Source organism: Micropterus salmoides, unplaced genomic scaffold (assembly GCF_014851395.1).
Source record: "Micropterus salmoides isolate LMB-PRFRI ecotype aquatic unplaced genomic scaffold, ASM1485139v1 Ms_hic_scaffold_4, whole genome shotgun sequence".
In the NCBI taxonomy this organism is placed as follows: Eukaryota; Metazoa; Chordata; class Actinopteri; order Centrarchiformes; family Centrarchidae; genus Micropterus; species Micropterus salmoides.
In genome coordinates, this window is record NW_024043372.1 from 19,999,503 (window position 1) to 20,020,215 (window position 20,713).

General features: G+C 42.6%; 2 protein-coding genes across 6 annotated transcripts; one reads left to right on the forward strand and one right to left on the reverse strand.

Annotated features, from left to right (window-relative positions):
- Positions 1 to 5,042: 5,042 nt before the first annotated feature.
- LOC119886659 (retinol dehydrogenase 10-A) lies at positions 5,043 to 10,537 on the forward strand. The gene is made up of 5 exons (XM_038697545.1): positions 5,043 to 5,495; positions 6,204 to 6,302; positions 6,468 to 6,613; positions 7,631 to 7,762; positions 9,964 to 10,537. The coding sequence occupies exons 1-5, from the start codon at positions 5,043 to 5,045 to the stop codon at positions 10,073 to 10,075; spliced, it is 942 nt and encodes a 313-aa protein (XP_038553473.1). The 3' UTR covers positions 10,076 to 10,537.
- Positions 10,538 to 12,965: 2,428 nt separating this feature from the next.
- On the reverse strand, positions 12,966 to 20,596 carry stau1 (staufen double-stranded RNA binding protein 1). 5 transcript variants are annotated; one of them, XM_038695546.1, is made up of 15 exons: positions 20,416 to 20,596; positions 18,298 to 18,602; positions 17,834 to 17,955; positions 17,559 to 17,703; positions 17,296 to 17,449; positions 17,019 to 17,190; positions 16,817 to 16,912; positions 16,470 to 16,682; positions 16,235 to 16,378; positions 15,976 to 16,122; positions 15,789 to 15,864; positions 15,363 to 15,682; positions 15,128 to 15,250; positions 14,234 to 14,313; positions 12,966 to 13,756 (listed from the first exon to the last, which is right to left on the reverse strand). In XM_038695546.1, exons 2-15 carry the CDS (start codon positions 18,488 to 18,490, stop codon positions 13,669 to 13,671), a joined length of 2,073 nt encoding a protein of 690 aa, XP_038551474.1. In that variant the 5' UTR covers positions 18,491 to 18,602; positions 20,416 to 20,596; the 3' UTR covers positions 12,966 to 13,668. The 5 variants fall into 5 exon arrangements, with proteins under 5 accessions (XP_038551474.1, XP_038551473.1, XP_038551471.1 ...); XM_038695545.1 differs by having other exon boundaries at positions 17,296 to 17,452; XM_038695543.1 differs by having other exon boundaries at positions 17,547 to 17,703.
- Positions 20,597 to 20,713: the final 117 nt, after the last annotated feature.

A 20,713-nucleotide genomic window follows, 5' to 3' on the forward strand; every position in this document is an offset into this window, starting at 1 on the left:
CAAAGACCTGTTTCCCGACAGCCTGAATGACACAGACTGACGAGGAATAAAGACACTGCGAGACAAACCAAAGTGACAGAGCTGCTCCTCCAGATTGTCATCACAAGGAACCGCGTAGCTGTACACTTCAGCAAGCCCAGGAGTTTCAGTGGACTATGAAACAATTTAAACCACTTAGGCCTAATTCCTGTCTGACGTTACTCACCAGAGGAGTGTTTTAAAGTACTGTCATTTTAAAGCCATTAAATGAACTCCTATCATCTGTGGTCAGTTAACTCATCACATCAGGAGTTAAAGCACTGGTCGGTGGGTTGGAAGTTATTCATGTGTCAACTCTGTTAAACTACTGTTATCTCTTAAAGGAACAGTTCACCACCATAGGTAAATTAATTTGTAACCTCACCAAAATGATTGTGTCCAAGCATCATGAAAGAAAATTGAAAAGACAGTCTCTACCTACTGAATTTTAATTTTTTTTATATAGTTTGTCCTGCCTTACAAGATATTAAGTATTAGCCTTTACCTGCATTTTCTTTAAATACTCTGTGTAAGAATGTGAGTACTATGGGCAGAAAAGAAAAGTGATCTGAAAAGATAAAATCAGCACGCTTAATTGTTGAGGCTGAGTAGCAGAAACAGAAGAAAAGGTTACATTTCCTGTATAGGTCTTCAGTTTGATGTATAGAAAAAAAATAAAGAAACTTGCAAAATCAAAGTCTAAAAGAAAAGTCTGGTTGCTTAAATTCTTTCACTGCCTCTCTCTCAATCTGTTTATGAAGCAGCCAGCTTCCCAGGCCCATGTGTGCCTCAACATGTGAAAAGACTGGATTAGTGAAACCCCTATGGCCGAGGTTATTCATGCAAAAAGAACAACAGTGTGGACAGTGCGGGCCTCCACTCAAACTAAGATTCCCAGTAGCCTTCTGCTGTGTGTGTGTGTGTGTGTGTGTGTGTGTGTGTGTGTGTGTGTGTGGGAGAGAAGACAGGAACAGAGAGAGGGGGAGAAGGGTGGAGCTGAAAGATTCTGATTCTGTTCAAAATTCAAAGGAAACATAAAACCACAGACAAAAAACATTACCACAGCAGCTGTGGTTCTTTTTTCCCCTATGTGTGGCCCTACCTTGTGGACTCCACGTGTATCTACAAAACTGTGTAGCTTGCAGAGATGTTTACCATGTCTATTTACTGCTCCAAAACAGACTGTCACCACTGACACCACTCACGGGCCTTCCAGTTGGCCGGGAAGTGCTCAGAGGATGTCAGGGGGGAGTCGCACTATGATTTGGCTGGCGGGGGTCTAGGGTCCAAAACGAGACACAAGGGACTTAGAGAGGGGGACAGGGCTCGGAAAAATCAGGCGAAGGGACAGGGCAGAACAGAACCGAGGGAACAGGGCCAGACAGGGTGCCTGAGGGCAGAGCAGTGGGACCAGGGAGTTCAGGTGAAGGCAGGACCGAGGGGGAGCCAGAGAGTTCAGGCGGGCGGCCCAAAGGCGGGACAGAGAGGGAACAGGGAACCTCGGGCGGATGTCCCTGGGGCAGGGCAGAGAGGGAACATGGGACCAGAGGTGGGCTTCCCATGGGCACGACAGAGAGGGAACATGGGACCTGAGGTGGGCTTCCCAGGGGCAGGGCAGAGAGGGAACATGGGAGGTCAGGAGGTCGAGAGCCTGAGCTAAGGTACACAGGGGGCCAAGCAGAGGGTCGACGGCGAGGACCGGAGGCCCCAGGAGGCTGTCCATGAGGCCAGCGGAGAAGACATAACCTCTCCAGAGGTCGGGCTAAGGGGAGACTGGGACGGGGGCAAGACCCCTCTGGAAGACGGGGAGTAGCGCTAAAGGCCAGCAGCGAGACAGCAGTAGGGGAAATCAGGGACAGGGCTGCTTGGCTGAGGGCCGGTGCCGAAGCGGGAGCAGGGGGAACCAGAGACGGGGTTGGAGGGTTGGGGACTGTAGACAGGGAACAAGGAGGTGGCGTGGTCTGGGCTGCGGGCTGGGCAAAGGCCTTGGTGCGAGCCAAAAGGGCACGAGGAGCAGGTGTTGGCTGGATCACCGGCGGAGTTGGAGCCGGTCGATTCACCAACAGGGTACAAGGAGCGGGAGTCGGCCGGACCACCGACGGGGCTGATGTCGGTCGGTCCTCCGACAAGGTATGGGGGGCCGGGGATGGCCGGACCACCAACATGGCATGAGGAGCAGGGGTCGGGCGGACCACCAACAGAATAGGTGTCGGTCGGTCCTCCGACAGGGTATGAAGATCAGGCTGGGTGCTAGGGGCCCTAGGAGGCCAGGGATCAGGAGGGACAGGCTGGAGGCTGGAGGCTAGCGGTGCTAGCGGGCTGGGGATCGGGACCAGACTGGGGGCTAGCGGCCGGGGATCAGGAGGGACAGGCTGGAGGCTAGCGGCGCTAGCAGGCAAGGGAACAGGCTGGGGGCTAGTGGCGCTAGCATGCCGGGGAACAGGGTATGGATGCGGGGTGGAGATCAGGCGGAAGACCAGCAGGCCTCATGCTGAGCCCATCCTGAGGAACACTGGAGGAGTTCAAAGCCATGAACAGGGCTCTTTTGATGAGTTCCAACTCCCAAATCAACCTCGCCGCCTCGGGAACCTCCCAAAACCGTGGTTCCTGGGGTAGAGACCAAGGTCCTCAGTCTGGCCCAAAGCCCGAAACAATCTGTCCACGGCTACTCTTATCCCTCCCCTCTCCGTGGGGTCGGCGAAGGGGAGTGAGGTTGCAACACTCAGGAAGAACAGGCTTTATTGAAGGGGAAAAGGGGTTGAGGGAGAGGCGGACGCCGGGAAAAAACGGGCACGGGGAACCGAGGAGACTGAGACAAGGGAGCCGGGGGCACTGGGGACCGAGGAAGTAAGGAGGCATGGGGAGGACGCCGTGGAAGAGGTCCAAGGGGAGAAGGCAGGGTGTCGAGCCCAGCTGATGGAACGGAGGACGGAGGTGAGTGAACATGGAGGGGAGACGGACAGACAGGGTTAGACACTGGGGAAATCAAGAGTTCAGGGAAGCAGAAATGACGCAGAATACTCAGAGCTTGAATGGTGAAGTGGCACCAGATAAGGAGCAACGACAATCAAGCAGGGGTTGACTGGAGAACCGGGGTAGAAGTACTGTCAGAGATGAGGCTGATTGCTGGCAGGTGTGGCAGGCAGAGGAGGTGGCTGACGAGATGCAGGTGCGGGTCGTTGGCTGGGCTCAGAAGCGGAGGGAGAGAGAGAGAGAGAGAGAGCACAAGTAGGGGAGGAGACACAGGGAGGCAGGCAGAGCACAGGAAAACACCAGGAGAAAACAGAATCACAAGCAAAAAGAGAAAAAATAAAAAATAAAAAATCAGGACACTCACTGTCAGCCGGGCTGCCACCACAACAGATAGCCTTCATTTCAAAAGCAGTTCTCACAACAAAGTTCAGCCTTTTTGCATTAAAAAAGGTGAAAGATAAATGGCTTCCCACCAGTAGAAAACACTACTCTCTATAATTTTTATGGCCGTGTCCAACAAGGAAACTCACTTTGATGTGATCTTTGCTGCTGTTTCCAAGTGTGGCTCAACGACTCACAGAAGAGCAAAATTCCTGGCAGCATTTAAACTAACTACCTTCTTACTGCCTCAACCCATTTCTGTAAAGATATTCTTTATTTTAGAAAGAAGAAATATTTATCTGCACCTCCATGTTGTTGTGAGATGTAAAGCTCGACTGGGTTCAAATGTTCAGGAAAAACAAGCATCTAAATTTTCTCCAGAATATACTGCATACACACGTAGATACTCTATTACTATTATTGGTGACAATTTCAAATGCACTTTCAACTAACATGCTACAGTAACATAACTGAAAAGACTATGCAATATTTTTTTTAATGGGGATTAATAATAACGTTGTTAAAACATGCATGTTCTCTGATTCTCTAAATGTGGCTCACATGCTAACATAGTACACAAGGCTGGCAGTGTTCGCCAAGAACACAAGAATGTGATACAGAAACAAGTAGCCTTCCTGGGACATAAGTAACAGTGCAAAGATTTACAGTTCACATATATGTAATCTTCTTGTGTTCTCGTTTAAGATGATTCTGACTGTTCTATAGGGCAGAGTTAGAGCTGGGACCGAATCTTGTCCATGATTGGTGTCCCTTCGCTGAACACTGAACTAAAAATATTAAACTTTATCACACTGCTTAACCACAAATCTGAGGCAGCAATGCTAACCCTCTGAGCCCCTGCACTGCTCTTATGTACAAGATATCTGAGCGCATTTAGAGTAGTAATTATACTTCATTAGCAGCTCTGTGTTCTCACTTTCATACTTCTGTGTTACTTAGAAATATGAAAAATACTCATCTGTCCTGTACATTAATCTGGTATGATTGACAGTGGTACCGCTGAGGCAAGAATTCATTAATATACAGAATCCACATTGTTTCACACCAGGAATATGTTGCATTGATATTCTCCCGCAATTGTTGTGGGGCCTTGAACTAACATAAATGAACAGTGAAAAAGGACCAATTTGTCTCATTTCATGATGATGATTAGCCTCTTCTCCTGATAAGCAGGTCGAAAAAACTATTCCACATCTCTTTTCCTGCCTTCTGTTTCTACTGCCTTAGAAATAAACTGATGAACGTTTACACACACATATACAATGCAGATAAAGGTGCAAGTATTTCATATAGTTAGTAAGTAAGTTATGTGCATCTATATGCTATGCAAAAGTTTCAGGTGTACAGCATGTGCAAACAGTGAGCTTATCTTTAACTCAGTGTAATGCCATCTGGCACATGTTATTTTCCTCAGTGGTGGTGAAAATGCATACGTTCACATTATTAGGAGCTCAAAGTATTTCCTCTAATCCAGGAGGAGAGTGTTTAAATAAACCACGGATTGAGGCTGAGGTTCACAGGAGGAAGGAAACACCAGCTTGGCTGTCTGTATCCTTTGCACTCCCACAATCTAACAGAGTCTGATCCACTGTAGGCTACTGAGATATTCGTTCTTACAATCAAGGCCATCAGCAGTTAAGTAGATCAACATGATTTTTCTAATGGACCTCCAGATGATGCTGCTGGATGTGATTTACTTCATCCTGCGCAATTCTGTGCGGGTCGTCATGCCTCCGCGCACCAAGTCCATTGACGGCGAGCTGGTGCTGATCACCGGATCAGGCGGTGGACTGGGTCGTCTCTTTGCTCAGGAATTCGCCAAGCATGGGGCAGAAGTGGTGCTGTGGGACATCAACAGCAGCTGCAATGAGCAGACAGCCAAGCTGGTCCGTGAGATGGGGGGTAAGGCTCACACCTACACGTTGGATGTGACCAACAGGGAGGATGTGTACCGCAACGCAGACCTTGTGCGAAAGGACCTGGGCCGGGACGTTACGATACTGGTGAACAATGCTGGAGTAGTGGCAGGGCAGCGCATGTTAGATTGTCCTGATGAACTGATTGAGAGGACCATGAAAGTCAACTGCCATGCCCTCTTCTGGGTGAGGACGCTTTAGTCAAAATGAAAAGTGCTGAAGACCAATCACTTCATCTGTTAACTGTTTTAATAATCTGCTCAATATGAACAATAACTGCTTTTCTAATTATGTAAATGGACTAAAATCATGTTCATATATGACATCAAAACAATCAGTTTGTCAGTGTAGGTTCATAGTTTAATGAAGTAGGCATATAATCAAGACAATGGCTGACAATTCAGTCATTGTCTTGATTGCTTGTATACAGTGATTGTTAAACACTACTTCACATTCACTGACTGCTTTGATGGTGTGCCACCTTTTTACATTTTGTTCCCTGATTAGTAAACACTATTTAATTTAAAATATATATAATCTACCCGGCTCTGTGCTTGGCACAAGTCTAAGATAGATAAGGATTCAGCACGGACTAAAATTTAGAGAGCTGGAATTGAAGCATTTGAATAAATCTTTCCACCATCAGCTGCTGTACAGAGCAGGTTATTGTGCGTAGTGTGACGTGTGACATGTTAAAGGTATTGCGCTAAGCTTTATCCCCTTCACACTTTGGACTGTAGGATTGCACGCACACACACACAAATCCTCTTAATATAAAGCTGCAATGTGCAACGTAAGCTTCCGTCACAATGAGCATACATTTAAGTCACTACAAGTCACCAAGTCACAATAATGACCCGTTGCAATATAACAATGTATGTATCTGTGCCTCAGACAGTGAAGGCCTTCCTCCCGCAGATGAAGGCGCAGAATCATGGACACATCGTTACTATCGCCAGTGTCCTAGGTCTCTTCAGCACCGCTTGTGTCGAGGTGAACTGCAACAGTAATTTGTGTGTCTTTTATACAGTTCTCTGCTTAAGCCAGCCAATAAAGTAACACAATTCATAAGCATTATCACAACAGCAGTCTGAGTAGATCTGACAAACTGCAAGTTATTTTTGTAAATGGTCACGTTTTGATTCTTGTTTGAGACAGGATTACTGTGCCAGTAAATTTGCTGCTGTGGGCTTCCACGAGTCTCTGGCCCACGAGCTGCTGGCTGAGGAGGTTGAAGGAGTGAAGACTACTCTTGTGTGCCCCTATATTGTTGATACAGGCATGTTTGAAGGCTGCAAGATAAGGTACACCAGCTAAATACTCACTGCTATTCTCTGTCTTTTGCCGCCAAAGAACTGCCAAAGAAATACATCCCTCCTGCTCCTTCAGAAGCTCTGTCCATCAAATTTTAAATCTCTCAGGTTTCTCCAGTGTTGAAAACCATTTCGCCCTTGCCTTGTCACATAACGTTCTTCTCTGTTTATAATCTTAAGACCTTTTCCTTTTTGGCTGTTTCGCGGCCATTTCTCCTTCTTCACAGTGCCTGGAATCCAGCACCTTCAAATGTGCTGGTGTAAAGAACTCTCTTTCCCACTGCCCCACCTCCACCAACTACTTCTGTGCATAGGCACTAACTGTTGGCTGCATTTGGCTGCAGCAATGTTGTCTGGCAAGGTCCACACCACTTTATTTGATTTCCATTTACAGAGCCAGGGCTGTGTAGGAAACAGGATATTTTTTCAGAGCACACACAAAACAGAGCTAGCAAACCGTGGGGAAATATTCGCTGAATTTAACAAAAAGTGCACTGGATTACAGTCACTTACTATCCCTTTAAATCTCATCACATCTTTAAACTGTATTTCCTAGAATCTAAATGGCATATTTGAACATAACCTGCTGGCACAACATAAACACACTAAATATCCATCATCATGTGAAGTGAAGTTCTTGGGTTTATAAAAACACATTAAAGACAATGTGAAACAACAATGGCATTTAGATTCCTTCATCCTACAGTGAACCTATGTCCTGTCCTACTTCCTGGCTTGCCTCTGGTCCACCAGGTTCAGGTGTACAGTGTATTTCCTCATAAAGGTTTTCTTGCAGTAATTGTCTTGAAATTCTAAAATATGACACTGGGGTTCATATTCTAAACTAAATCTCTGTCTACCACTGCGCAGCACATATTCAGTACAGGGACAGGGATGTTGACTTGGGTAGACATTCTGTGACTGCTTCTGTTTGACCGTGGGTTTGCTTTCAAAAACACTGCATACATACTCGTAACTGATCCATTTGTCCTTTGGTGCCACAAATAGGGAGGAAATGGAACTACTCCTACCCCCTCTGGATCCCCAGTATTGTGTTGAGCAGGCCATGAACGCCATCCTGATAAACCAACCATTAGTATGCATACCTCGTCTCACCTACTTGCCCGTAGTCTCCAGAGCGTAAGTACAAAGCTACACCTTTATATTAACCAAAAACAAATAAATACTTTTGGTAACACTTTGTTAATCTGTGATTTACAATCAGGTATCAACAAAATACAGTGGAGGAAAACAAGACTAACAGTAATAATCTGGTATTTTAGAGGAAAATATATATATATATATATATATATATATATATATATATATATATATATATATATATATATATATATATATATATATATATATATATATATATATATATTAACAGAACATAAAGTAATTATTGTGTAACATACAGTTGCAGGAAAAAGTATGTAAACCCATTGGAATTACCTGGATGTCTGCATAAATTAGTCATAAAATGTGATCTGATCTTCATCTAAGTCACAACAACAGACAAACAGTCTGCTCAAAATAATACCACACAAACAATTATATTTTTCATTGAAGAGCATTTAAACATTCACAGCAGGGTGGCAAAAGTATGTGAACCCCTAGGCTAATGACTTCTCCAAAAGCTAATTGAAGTCAGGAGTCAGCCAACCTGGGGTCCAATCAATGAGACAAGATTGGAGGTGTTGGTTAGCGCTGCCCTGTCCTAAACAAACACACACACCAATTTTAATTTTGCTATTCTCATTAAGCGTTGCCTGATGTGAACCATGCATTCAACAAAATAGCCCTCGGAAGACTAAGATTAAGAACTGTTGACTTGCATAAAGCTGGAAAGGGTTACAAAAGTGTCTCTAAAAGCCTTGATGTTCATCAGTCCATGGTAAGACAAATTGTCAATAAATGGTGAAAATTCAGCACTGAGTGGGAGTCCTGCAAAGATGACTGCAAGAGCACAGCGCAGAATGCTCAATGAGGTTAAGAAGAAAGAATTCTAGAGTGTAGCTGAAGACTTACATCAATCTCTGGAACATACTAATGTCTCTGTTTACGACTCTACAATACGTAAAACACTTAACAAGAATTGAGTTTATGGGAAGATACCACAGAGGAAGCCACTGCTGACCAGAAATACATTGCTGCACATCTTAAGTTTGCAAAAGAGCATCTGGATGTTCCACAGCACTAGCAAAATATTCTGTGGACAGATGAAACAAACGTTGAGTTGTTTGGAAGGAACACACAACCCTATTTGTAGAGGAAAGAGGCACAGCACACCAACATCAAAACCTCATCCTATCTGTGAAGTATGGTGGAGGGGAAATCATGGTTTGGGGCTGCTTCGCTGCTTAAGGGCCTGAAAGCGGTGGTATCATCGACAGAAAATGAATTCCAAAGTTTATCAAGACATTTTGTAGGACGACATAAGGCCATTTGTCACCCAATGGGAGCTCAACAAAGGATGGGTAATGCAGCAGGACAATGACCCAAAGCACGGAAGTAAATCAACAACAGAATGCAACGGAACAGTGAGAGCCATGTCCTTAATGTGCTCAAGAAAGCAATTCACACCAGACATCCCAAGAATATTGCTGAACTGAAACAGATTTATGAAGGGAATGGTCCATAATTCCTCACGACCGTTGATCAGGTCTGATCTGCAACTATAGGAAAAGTTTGCTTGAGGTTACTGCTACCAAAGGAGGGTCAACCAGTTATTAAATACAAGGGTTCACAAACTTTTTCCACCCTGCACTGTGAATGTTTACACAGTGTGTTAAAACAAACCCGTAACATATGATTGTTTCTGTGGTATTAGTTTAAGCAGACAGTGTTTATCTATTGTTGTAATTGAGATGAATATCAAATCCCATTATATGACCAATTTATGCAGAAATACAGGTAATTTCAAAGGGTTCACATACTTTTTCCTGTGACTGTATTTCACAGTTACACCAAATAGGTGATTTAGCCAACCAGCTTATGGTCTTTGAATTGCAGTACAATAAAACTTAAAATTTGAGTTTTGTTTCCCAGTACTGTATTCCCAGGACCATATGTGCCCAGTATTTACAAAAGTGATATTTTGTCCTTTTCTCCAAAATGGCCAGTTCCTACTACCTTGCTCCCCATAGTTTTATCTTACACTGTAGGAACTGATAAATATTTTATTAGTACCCAATTCAAAGAACAAAACTACACTTTAAATTGCATGCTGTATTTTGAAAGTGCTGCCCTGTTTTCTCCCTCTTTTTACATTTCTTCATGCGTGCAAAAAGCTGATGTTCAGTATTCTAACTTTTATCACGCATTTTTTCTTCCAGGTTGTTGCCATGGGAATCTAATGTGGTTACGTATCGTTTCATGGGGTCCGACAAGTGCATGTATCCCTTCATTGACACCGTGAAGAAACTATCACCTAATGTCTCCGCATAATCATATCTAAGTTTATACAGCTTTGGGAGTCAAATCCATAAAATTAAAATCAAATGTCATTCAAATGGTTTGTGATATTCCAGTTGATAGAAAAAATAATAATAAAAAATCCCCTCTGCATGCGTGGACAGCAGTGGGCCAAACAGCCCAGCTACAGCCAGGATTCAGTAGCATTTGGATGATGCAAATGGATGAGGCTTTAGATTTTGAAACTGATCATTCAGAAGTGTGTACTTGATGACGACTCAGCCAAGTGGTCATCAGCACCGCAACATTTCAATATGTTCAGACTAAGTTTAAAGTCCCTTTAAACAGTTTTCACCATAAACCTGTGAAATGACAAAATACTTGTGACTGAATCCTGGACTGGCCTAAAGGGGAATGGGAGTATCTTTAACATCGGTAACATAACAATGTACCAGAATATCATGCTGTATTGTGTTTACGTAAAATAAAATGATTGAAAACCACTACTCTAACAAGTGAGTCTGAATTGGGACATGATTCAGATGTATATAATATCCATGAGTTCTTTAATAAACATGTTTTTATATTCCTTCACTGATTACTACAAAAAACAGTTTTCAGTGGCCAATTTTGGACCTACTGCACTTTCTCCCTCTCCCTTGAGGATTATGTGCAGATTATGAGCATCCGTGCACTATTTTTTACAATATTGTGGACGAGTGTTTACAAGTGTAGCTAATCTCAAGCACAGCAATGATACAGTAAAACATAATCCCTGTCCCTAAAATAACCCATTTTAATTGCAGGGGAGCAAGTATGACTAATGATGAAGTACAAGGTATATTTATCAGAAATGATAAAAAAAAAAGAATATATATATTCAGAAAAAAACTATTTTACCTGGTTGAGAGCTGAGGATGAATGAAGGAGTCTCACAGCCTTAGGGAAGAAGCTGCTCTGGAGTCTGGTGGAAGGAAAATATTTGTCTTGCAGCAGGGAGAACAGGCTGTGGCTGGGGTGTGTACTGCCTTTTAGTATCCTTTCTTATGAAATCTTTCATAACTTAAATCCCTGACGTTTCTGCTGATCAGTACATTCATTTCATGTTATTAAGTTAACATTTATATACATAAGGATGACATTAAATGCACTTGTATAAATGTTCAAATGCATAGAATGTGTTATGTTCTCTTACTTTCAGCATATTCATTGAATAAACTATGTTCTCGTCTAACAGAACAGTATGTTACTTCAGTACTGTTCTACAGAATTACAATACATAGCACTCCAATGACAATCCCAACACTTAATACTAAAAACAATGTTTGATATAGATGTCATGGTTTGAAATGTATATTCTGACATGAAATAAATCAATCTTCTGCTGTACTATCTGCTACCAAGTGACATTAACAAAGGGTATGTATAATATTAAAGCAGGCAGTATGTCATATTACATTATAAGATAACTTGGGTGTGAAGACATTTCTTGCCGTCACCTGCCTCAAATTACAGTTTATTCTGACTTTCCAAAATAATTAAAAAACATGACTATTCTCTGATGGATTTGGGCTTACCATAGCTATGTCACTTAGGGTTAGACAAAGGGTTAAATTTATAGACAGATTTGAAATCCTTATATCAAATCCAAAACACAATACTCCAATTTCTAGAGGTATTTACAGTGCCTAATTTCAGGGGGATTTTTACTGTGCAATATTCATGAATAAAACGTACAATGTTTTTAGACATGATTATAGCATCGGGTGTGGGTCCATGCTGGCTGGGATGTTGTTCTTTATGTGCTGGAGAAACAGTTTCTCAAAGCACTTGATCAGAATGGGGGTGAGGGCCAGTCATTCAGAATAGACACTGCAGACTTTTTAGGTATAGGGACGCTGGTGGGTGTGTCTTGAAGCAGGTGGGAACCCTCTCCTAAGACAGCAATGTGTTCACAATGTTAGGAGTAACATCAACTAGCTGATTGCCACATGTTTTTAGTACACAGCCAGGGATATTATCAGGCCCAGTAGATTTACTTATATTGACTCTCAGCAGGACGCTTCTCACATCCGCTGTGGATCCTGACCGTAGCCGGTCCACTGGAGGTGGAGTAGACTTTACAAGCTGGCTCATCCCATCATACTCACAAGGTCCAAGAATAAGCTCAGGTTTAGCCATTCAAATAAAAACAGCAACATTTTGCATAAAAAGATAAGAGATTGTTCACATTTTGATTGATTTTAGCTTTGTATCAAAAGCCCATCACAGAATACATCATGATAAAAGTTTATAGCAGCTAATTCTGGTGAGTTATGTTATTTGTTTTCAACATTTCTTAACTCAAATATTATTAAGTAAGATAAGTATCAGAACCAAGCTATAAGCAGAATACACCATCAGAATCTTTCAAATTTAAACAATACCCAAGCCTGCATTGGGCCCTACGATTGGGCAATCTGATGATATACAATTTTGATACATTTTATAGTCAGCATGTTATCAACAATAGCCATTCAGTTTATTTACATTGTATAATTAATTACCTCTTTAGTTTTCATTGTAAGTTGAGTCCACCATTCCAGAGCTGGACTCAAACTGCCTACCTAAGCACGAGGGACTCACGGGAAACAATGCACGCATGTAATCCAGTGATTGTTTTTCCACTATTATTGACTGAATTCTTTATTAAAAAAGAAATTGTTGGTAGAACTGTACCCAAATACAAAAGTTGTTCCGTTGTACTGCTGACAGAGTAGCTAATCAAATCTTACAACTAACTGGACTCTGGAAACACTGACACATGATTGTAGTACGATGCCACTGAAAGTTGATAAATGATAATATTATTGCACAGTCCTAGATAACCTACACCTCAGTTCAGTTATATATTCTGGTCAAGAAAAAGACAAGTTACCAGAAGTCTTTGTTTTGTGTACTTAAGCACGTATGTTTAATTACCATGGGGAGCGGAGAGAGAAGGAAGATTGACGAGGAAAAGGGAGTATGAGGGGAACTGACATAACAGGGAAATGTCCCTGCCACACACAGCAGAGACAATATCACATTACCATACACTCTACATTTAGTCAGAAATTCTTCCCAGCCCTACATGGTAATGTTGTTAACACTGGTTGTTGATATAAAGCACTCTAGGAAAATCAACAAAGGTTCACCAGCTGCACCTTAGACAAAAATGAGGTTTAAACCTTTACAAGATCTTGTTAAATGAGCTACCTCATCAACGGGGGATAAAACATAAAACATTTAAAAACAAGAGTTAGAAGGTCTCACAGAGAGGAAACAAGTTCTAGACAAAAGAAAACACAGTTCACAGCTTCTTTTTTTCTCCACCAACAAAACCCCCAACTCAGTGACTAGGATGCAGCTGCTTTTTCTACAACGCAACAAAATAAATAATGTGTACAATTAAACAACACTAAGGGGAAGAAACACTTTTTTTCCTATCAATCTTGTTTAACTGTGAACATTTTGGAACAATGAATATGAACAGTGATGGTTTAGAGCTTACAGTGCCCGAAGCTTCCTGTAGCCTTCTAAAGCAGACTAAGAACACAGTGTCTGAGTTTTCTCTAGTGCTTTTACAGACAACCAAACCTGATCATCTAAACAGTGCCATCCAGGGTCTGTGCCAATGTGCTTGAGTTAGCCTGTTTGAGGTGCAAGTCACCTTCAATTTCCTGCTTGCCACACCTGTGGATAATAAGTAACAGTGTCACTGTTAGAAATATCCCTTTGATGGATAGCTGTGTTTATGTGCATGAGTGCCATTCAGTCTAATATATTGCATTTACAGATCCCATTGAAGTATTAAAATGCATTTACATAAACTGTCCTGTTTACACAATAAACATCAGGAAGAAAAAAACATGCATAAGAACAAACCAAAAGATAAAAGCCGGTTGAGTCATTGAAACTGTTAATAGCTTACTGCTGTGCTTTTAGTACTCAAACAACAGTTATATCAGTGTATACTACAACCAGAGTTCTTAAGCAAAAGCTGAGTCTTCTGTTTAAGTTATAAAAAGGAATCAATTATCTCCTACGGTTCCCTGGGAAACATGCACCACTTGGAAAAGTTTCAAACAACAAAGGCCATATTGATTATTAGTGAAACTAAATGCTTATTATAGACAGCTACATTTAGCGACAGTGTTTGTCACAGCTTACCGAGAGACTGGTCCATTTCCCGTCCTTTCATTTGGCTGCTGGTCCAACTCAGAGAGCAACTTCAATATATTCAGTGCAGCCTGTAGAGGTGAAGGACCGTATAGGTTACACGGCAGGCAACTGCCCCTCAGTTGAGTACAACTCTGTAAAGTAAAGCCTCAGTGTCTTGGTAGCAGGTATTCTTAAAAAACAAAAACTGGAGTGGGGGTCCAGGAAGCATCCTACACAAAACAGGGTGTATGTTGTGTCTTCGTAATGGTATGAGGGCATTACGCATCAGCCTATTCTTAACGGCAACTCCATTTGGTCACCGTCACATAGCTACACTCACTCTCAAAAGGTTTATCGCTAATCTACTGCATGGCATGGTCTTGAAATAAACTTTAGGAACAATTCCTGTATTTTTGGGAAATAAATGCTTCAACAGAGTGTGTTGGTACAACCCCTGGTACTACAGCTGCTCACAGGGGTTGTACACTAAAGAGGAAATATAATGCTCCTAATTAAGCAAAGAATTTATGCAGAAATTGCAGCGTATGAGCAAATACTCCTGCTTTGTTAACACTAGATAAAATATTTGTGAGTGACAATACTGCTTTTTTTACATTTCAAGCACCAAGCTAAACATGTTTCAGCTTTTCATTTAGTAACTTAACATGGGCTTGCAAGGACTGATCCTGTATAAACTTATATGTTTGACCCATTGATAGCCACTTGTTTTCAGCATTTTGTTCCTATTGGTTAGACTTTATCAATGATTTCTAATATGTGCTGGGTTTTGGCTGGAGCATTGTCCCTTCTATTACAGCTAATGTAGCTCACACACAATGTGCTTTCTCACATTGGAAGTTTTACAGATGCATTCTGCACATAAGGCAAAAAAACAAAACTCACCATATCATGACAGGATTCTACATCTTTCCCAATCCCATGACTGATGAGTGGTGGCTGAGAAGAGCAGTTGATCAGTGACACAAATTCATTCTTATTGTTTTTGGGAAAATCTTTGTATTCCACCTGCAAGAAAATAAATCATTTCAATTAACTTTTACCATTTTAGTCTAAATCAATTGCATGTACACTAATAGCCCTACTGAGTTCACCAAAAGCAGAACATGCTGCTGGTTACCTGCAGGCCCTGCACAGATGAAAGATAGCTGAGCTGTTCTGAAGGCCTGGTCAGGGGTCCGTGGGGCAGCTGGTTCAGGTTATTTTTGTTCTTTAGGATAGTCTCAGCAGTCAATGATGTCCCTGCATAAAGCAGCTCATTGGCAATCATGGCAGTGATTGTGGCCTTGCCTGGGTTGGGCATTGAACGACTGTAGTCCTTGGCCTGGGATCCTTGGCAGACCCCGACTGCTTGAGCCACCTCAGGGACCATGGGCAGGATACCTGCAGGCAGCTGCTGGTGGCTCAGATAAGGCAGACGGAAGTCCTCCTCCTTGGAACCTTTGCAAATTTGCAAAGGGCACAGAAGCACAACAGACATAATAAATAAATTATACAATATGACCACTGCCAAGTGTATGAGTCTAGTAGATCTACTGGCACTTACCCATTGCCACGTCCTCTACAGAGCCAGGCTCAAAGAAGGTCACTTTGCGGCCATCGCCAGGTTTTCTCACTGGGGTCTAGATATTATAAAGATAATATAAGGACTTGAAGGAATGAAGGTTTATCACACATACCAAAACTTTGTCTGCCACGTTTACAAGACTTGCTTAATAAATGTGTAGCGGTACCTTTTCATCAGTTTTCAGTGCCGGTTTAGGAGGCTGAGGCTGAGGCACTTTGTATCCCAAAAGCTCCAGCATTTTCTCTGCTGCGTTCCTTTTGGCCACCTTCTTACTAGGTCCCATTCCCTCAGCAGACTGGCCGCACACTGACACCTGTACCGAAAAAACAATGAGCAAACTGAAATGAATGAATGACTGAGAAATAAACAAGCAGAGGAAAACGGAGAATCATGCTACCGGCAAGCCTCAGTTTCTGTAAAATCACCTGCATGACAAACTCCCTGCGCCGAGGTAGACCTCTCTCTGTCACCATGCTGTACTCCGGTTCCTTCTCCTTCTTGGCCTGCTGGATCTGAGCCAGACGGCTGATGGGATTCATTCCCTGACCATATTCTGGGCTGGTCTGCAGCTGTTTGTGTGACAAGTTAACCATCACCACTTGATGAAGACTTTTGAGGTCTGTACTGATTATTCTAACTCCAGCTCACTGGTTACATTACCTTGATGATGGATTTGGTTTTCTTTTTGATGCGTGGCAGCGTCTTTTCCACACTGGGTATATGGGGTAGCCTCTTCAACTCTCCCAGCACCGCTGCTGCTGCCAGCTTCTTGGCAATCTTTTTACTCTTCCCTTCGCCCTCTCCAGTGAACTCCCCGACTGTAACACACACTACAAAACTCTTCATGTGGGGAGGGCCTTCTTCCTTTAAAACCTGAAAAACAACAGTGATAAATCATGACGTACGGAGGCATTCTTGTTTTATTATTAAACGGTCATACATCTTGTCTACATATCACTGAACTTATGTATTCCTATTAACAGTAATAAAAAGAAATGTATAGTCACCTCAAAGTTGACAGGTAAGTTGCGTTTAAGTGCAATTTCAAACACTTGACTGATTTCTGATTTGTTTAGGTTCTCCTCCTCAGGCTCTCCGTTCATCTGTCAAGAGCAAAAAGCATATTAAAAGAAAAATAGCAGTAAGTTTGAATAAAATTGCACAAAGGCCTAGCACCTTTTCACACCAAGTGTGCGCTCCTTTTCTCACCACTGGCAACTGTTGCAATATTGGCTCCTTGTGCAGCACTTTCAGGGCCTTGGCAGCAGCATCGTGTTTAGCTAACTGCCGTGTGCGTCCCTTCCCAACAAACTGCTGGCCTCCGATGGAAAGCTCCATGTGGTATATCATTGGTCCCACTGGAGGAAATGGGTAATAATACCTGGACAAACAAAAAAAAAGCTTTTTCCCCATCACAAAACACAATATTATTAAAAATTAAGACAAAATGAAAGAATGTCCTTTTTTCCGAATGAAGGAAACTCACTGTTGCATAGAGCGCTGGTAAGGTCCTGGAGCCCGGACGTTGTAGTTGAAGTTTGGTGGTCTCATCCCCGGGTATGGGTCGATGGGCTTATACATAGGCTTTTTACCAAGCTTCATACATAGTGCACTTAACTCGATGGTATGTGTCATGCCATCTGCTGGAAGGCCAACATAAAGACAACCAACAAACCAAATACATGAGCAAACTCTTATTAGAAAGAGACTGTGACAGAGCCAGTTGGAAGAGCCCACCTGGGTTCTTGCCTGTGTTGCGGGGCGTCCTTATGGTGGGCTTGGGAAGTGTCGTCTCAGCGAGGGCGGTTGCAGCAGCAGAATGCTGGGCTTTCTTGATACTGGTCCCCTCTGCTTCCCAGTACTGATCTCCCAGTGTTAGCCTAACTGAGAAAATCTGACAGAGGTAGAGAGGCAGAGTACATTCAAAAGATTCTCCGTCACTCGCATTATGTGGCGACAAAAGACGTCATAGCATATATAAAATTACACAATCAGTTTATCGGTAAAAATTATTCTCAAAGTACCTTGGAGTGAGCTGGTCCTTGCTCACAAAGCAGCTTATACTCAGGTTGGATCTTGTTGAAACGGGCTAACTCATTCACCAAACACATGGGGGTCTTCTCTTTAGGGTTTGCCATGTTAGATACTGTGAAAAAACAAAAGTCTGATTAAAATACACAAATGGTCTGAGAAAGACATGCAGGGCTTGATAAACCTCTGAAAACAAGGGCATAAAATCCTAGATATTTCAAATGCAGGCACAGAAAGACCTCCAGAGGCAGTGCAATATGAGGGAGGGGTCTGGAATACAAAGTGTGAATCTGACAGATGCACACGGTATGCTTTAGCAAGCCTTTAAGGGAGTAAAAAAAGATAAAAACGTGATATTTGCAACAAATGCTGGGCCAAAGGTAGACTTTACTGTGCACAAAACTATTTAATGGCAGCAATAAAAAGTAAGCTTTTTAAAAACAAATCAATAACCAACCTGTGGTGGTATTATAGGGAGTGGCTGAGCCCGCGGGGAGAGCGGAGCTCCTCATGGGCTGGCTGGCGCTCTCCGAGGGTAGGGTGCCCGAGGCACAAGGGATACTGTAGCCAGGCTGTGGCTGTCCCAGCTGCAGTGGAGCTGAAGCTGCAGTCATGGGGCTAACCGAACACTGAAACTGGAGCTGGGACATCCTTGCTGGTCAGTCGGAGGCTGAGGTCAAGATAAGAACTTTGTGGTGCGGCAATGGTGAGTGCCAAAGAGGGAGGAGATGTTTATTGAGGAGGTCTGAATGTAAGCTCTGCCTGGAAAGTGAGGAAAAAAGATGGGTAACTAAGATGTCCTTCAACATATGAAGACTGACTAAGAATACTCCCTGCAAAGATTGTCCATCGCAGGTCTGACAAACAACGGCAACCACATTCACATCTATGAACAATTTAGATTCCAGTTCATTCAACTTGCATGTGTTTGGATTGTGGGAAGAAAAGCCATGCAGAGATGGGGTGAACATGCAAAATCTACAGTGAAAAGGCCCCAGCTGGCTGGATCAGGTTTGAAACAAACAAACACCTTCCTGCTGTGAGGCAACAGGGCTAACCACCGAGCTTCACAGGTAGCTTTGCACCCTCCATTTTCAACCATAAAACTGATATATTTTACACCTAAAACTGAAAATAGGACCATATTCTTTTAATACAATGTTTGCCATTTGACAAGTGTGATTATCTGCCTTAGACGATAAGATTTAAACTATTTTAACTAGCTTTTCTAGATTGTTTGGGTATGGTAAACGCAAGATGTAGTCCAGAAGATAGCCTAGGCTACATACACAAATGTCTCACTACATGAAAAAAAGTAGCAGGACGTGTAACATAAAATAAACATTTAAATTAATGTTTCTGTGCTGTAGTCATTGGTCACAATCATAGAATATTTCTATCCTTAACTTTGTGAATAAATTGCACATGACGACACCATTTCCATGGTGATATTTCATCTGTGGCAAAAGACAGATAATTCATTATGGAGTTTATATTAGTTTCACTGTGACTCTTAAACATCAAGTTTCATGCATTGGACAGCGCTGCGAGGCAAGATGACAACTCTGGTGGCTAACTGCCCTTCACACATTTCAATAAGTTCTCAAAATACTGTATATTTGGCTTGTAAATGCACAACATAGGTGGCGATTTGTGTGAGGTCCCGACCCTGGACGAGACCCCGCCATGCCAACATTAAAGAGGCAACTTATGGTCAAAACCAATGTAACCAGATGGGTGGCATTAACAATACTGTATGTGACGTGTTGACAGAGCTAAAGAGACGTTAACCCCCCCGATACTGCCAACCTGGCCAAAATGGTTTGCTTGCTAACATTTTGCGCTACCCTGGTTTCCAATTACGTATGCTGCCGATCCAAACAGGGGGGGGAAAACATCGTTATTTTGGTCTCATTGAAGGTGCACGGTTGGGAGGTGTCGACCACAGTCTGGGTGTTGTAGGGCCCTTCGCTGATATAAATCCGCATGCACTGATAACGTGTACCTCATGCAACTGTAGTTATATGTTGGCAACACAAAATAAACTAACGAGTTAATAAAATATCGACTTGAACATTTGCTTTTGTTTAAAAATAACATTACCCCGGCAAACTAGGTAACGTTAGCCGTAACAAACACGGAGCTTCAAACACCTGCAAATACGCATAACTTTACACGAACAGGTCTCTTACATCGCTGGACTTGTATATTCCCTACAGATTTGACCATTGGTGTGAAAAGCTGACATTATTTTCATTAACTTGTTCTAAATGAAATCACGCCGCTGGGTGGGAGCTTTCTCAGAGGAGCACGTTAACGTTAGCTAACTAGCTTTACGGTTAACTCAGTGGCAGGGATGGACATAATGGGACGGCCGCTGTAAAAACTAACCTGTCAGTGACTGTAGCAGTGGTGTCTTCAGGAAGATGCTCTCACAACACATTATCAACAGTACCTGACACTAGTTTATTGGCTAATTAAACGCCCCATATTAATTTCCAACGAGTTTGGGACCAGCCGGTGAAACTGCTAGTTAGCTAACCCCCGACAAGTCACTACACAAAATAAACCTCACCTCGTCGCTCCTTTTGTTCAGTTTTTAGTTACTCCATAGCACACGTTGATTTACTTTCGTTTGCTTTTGTTAATGGCCGGTTTCTACAGTCAGTCTATATTATTTTTATATCAAAATGCGGGCTGTGAGGAGATGGACATTGGGAAAACAGGGCAAACACTAAAGAGAATGGCCCTATCTTGACTCTCTCTTCAGGAAGTGACATCGACAGAGAGGAAGTGCTTCCACAGTAATGCAGGATTAAAGTCGAGAATGAAGAGATATCACGCTTTTGTGCAAATGGAGAACCACAAAAGTA

Coding starts and splice junctions, on each gene's coding strand:
- LOC119886659 (XM_038697545.1), top strand. CDS start 5,043: ATGATTTTTCTAATGGACCTCCAGATGATGCTGCTGGATGTGATTTAC. Junction 5,496..6,203: donor ACTGCCATGCCCTCTTCTGG/GTGAGGACGCTT, acceptor TCTGTGCCTCAG/ACAGTGAAGGCCTTCCTCCC. Junction 6,303..6,467: donor TCAGCACCGCTTGTGTCGAG/GTGAACTGCAAC, acceptor TGTTTGAGACAG/GATTACTGTGCCAGTAAATT.
- stau1 (XM_038695541.1), bottom strand. CDS start 18,490: ATGTCCCAGCTCCAGTTTCAGTGTTCGGTTAGCCCCATGACTGCAGCT. Junction 17,191..17,295: donor TACCAGCGCTCTATGCAACA/GTGAGTTTCCTT, acceptor TTGTTTGTCCAG/GTATTATTACCCATTTCCTC. Junction 16,913..17,018: donor TATTGCAACAGTTGCCAGTG/GTGAGAAAAGGA, acceptor TGCTCTTGACAG/ATGAACGGAGAGCCTGAGGA.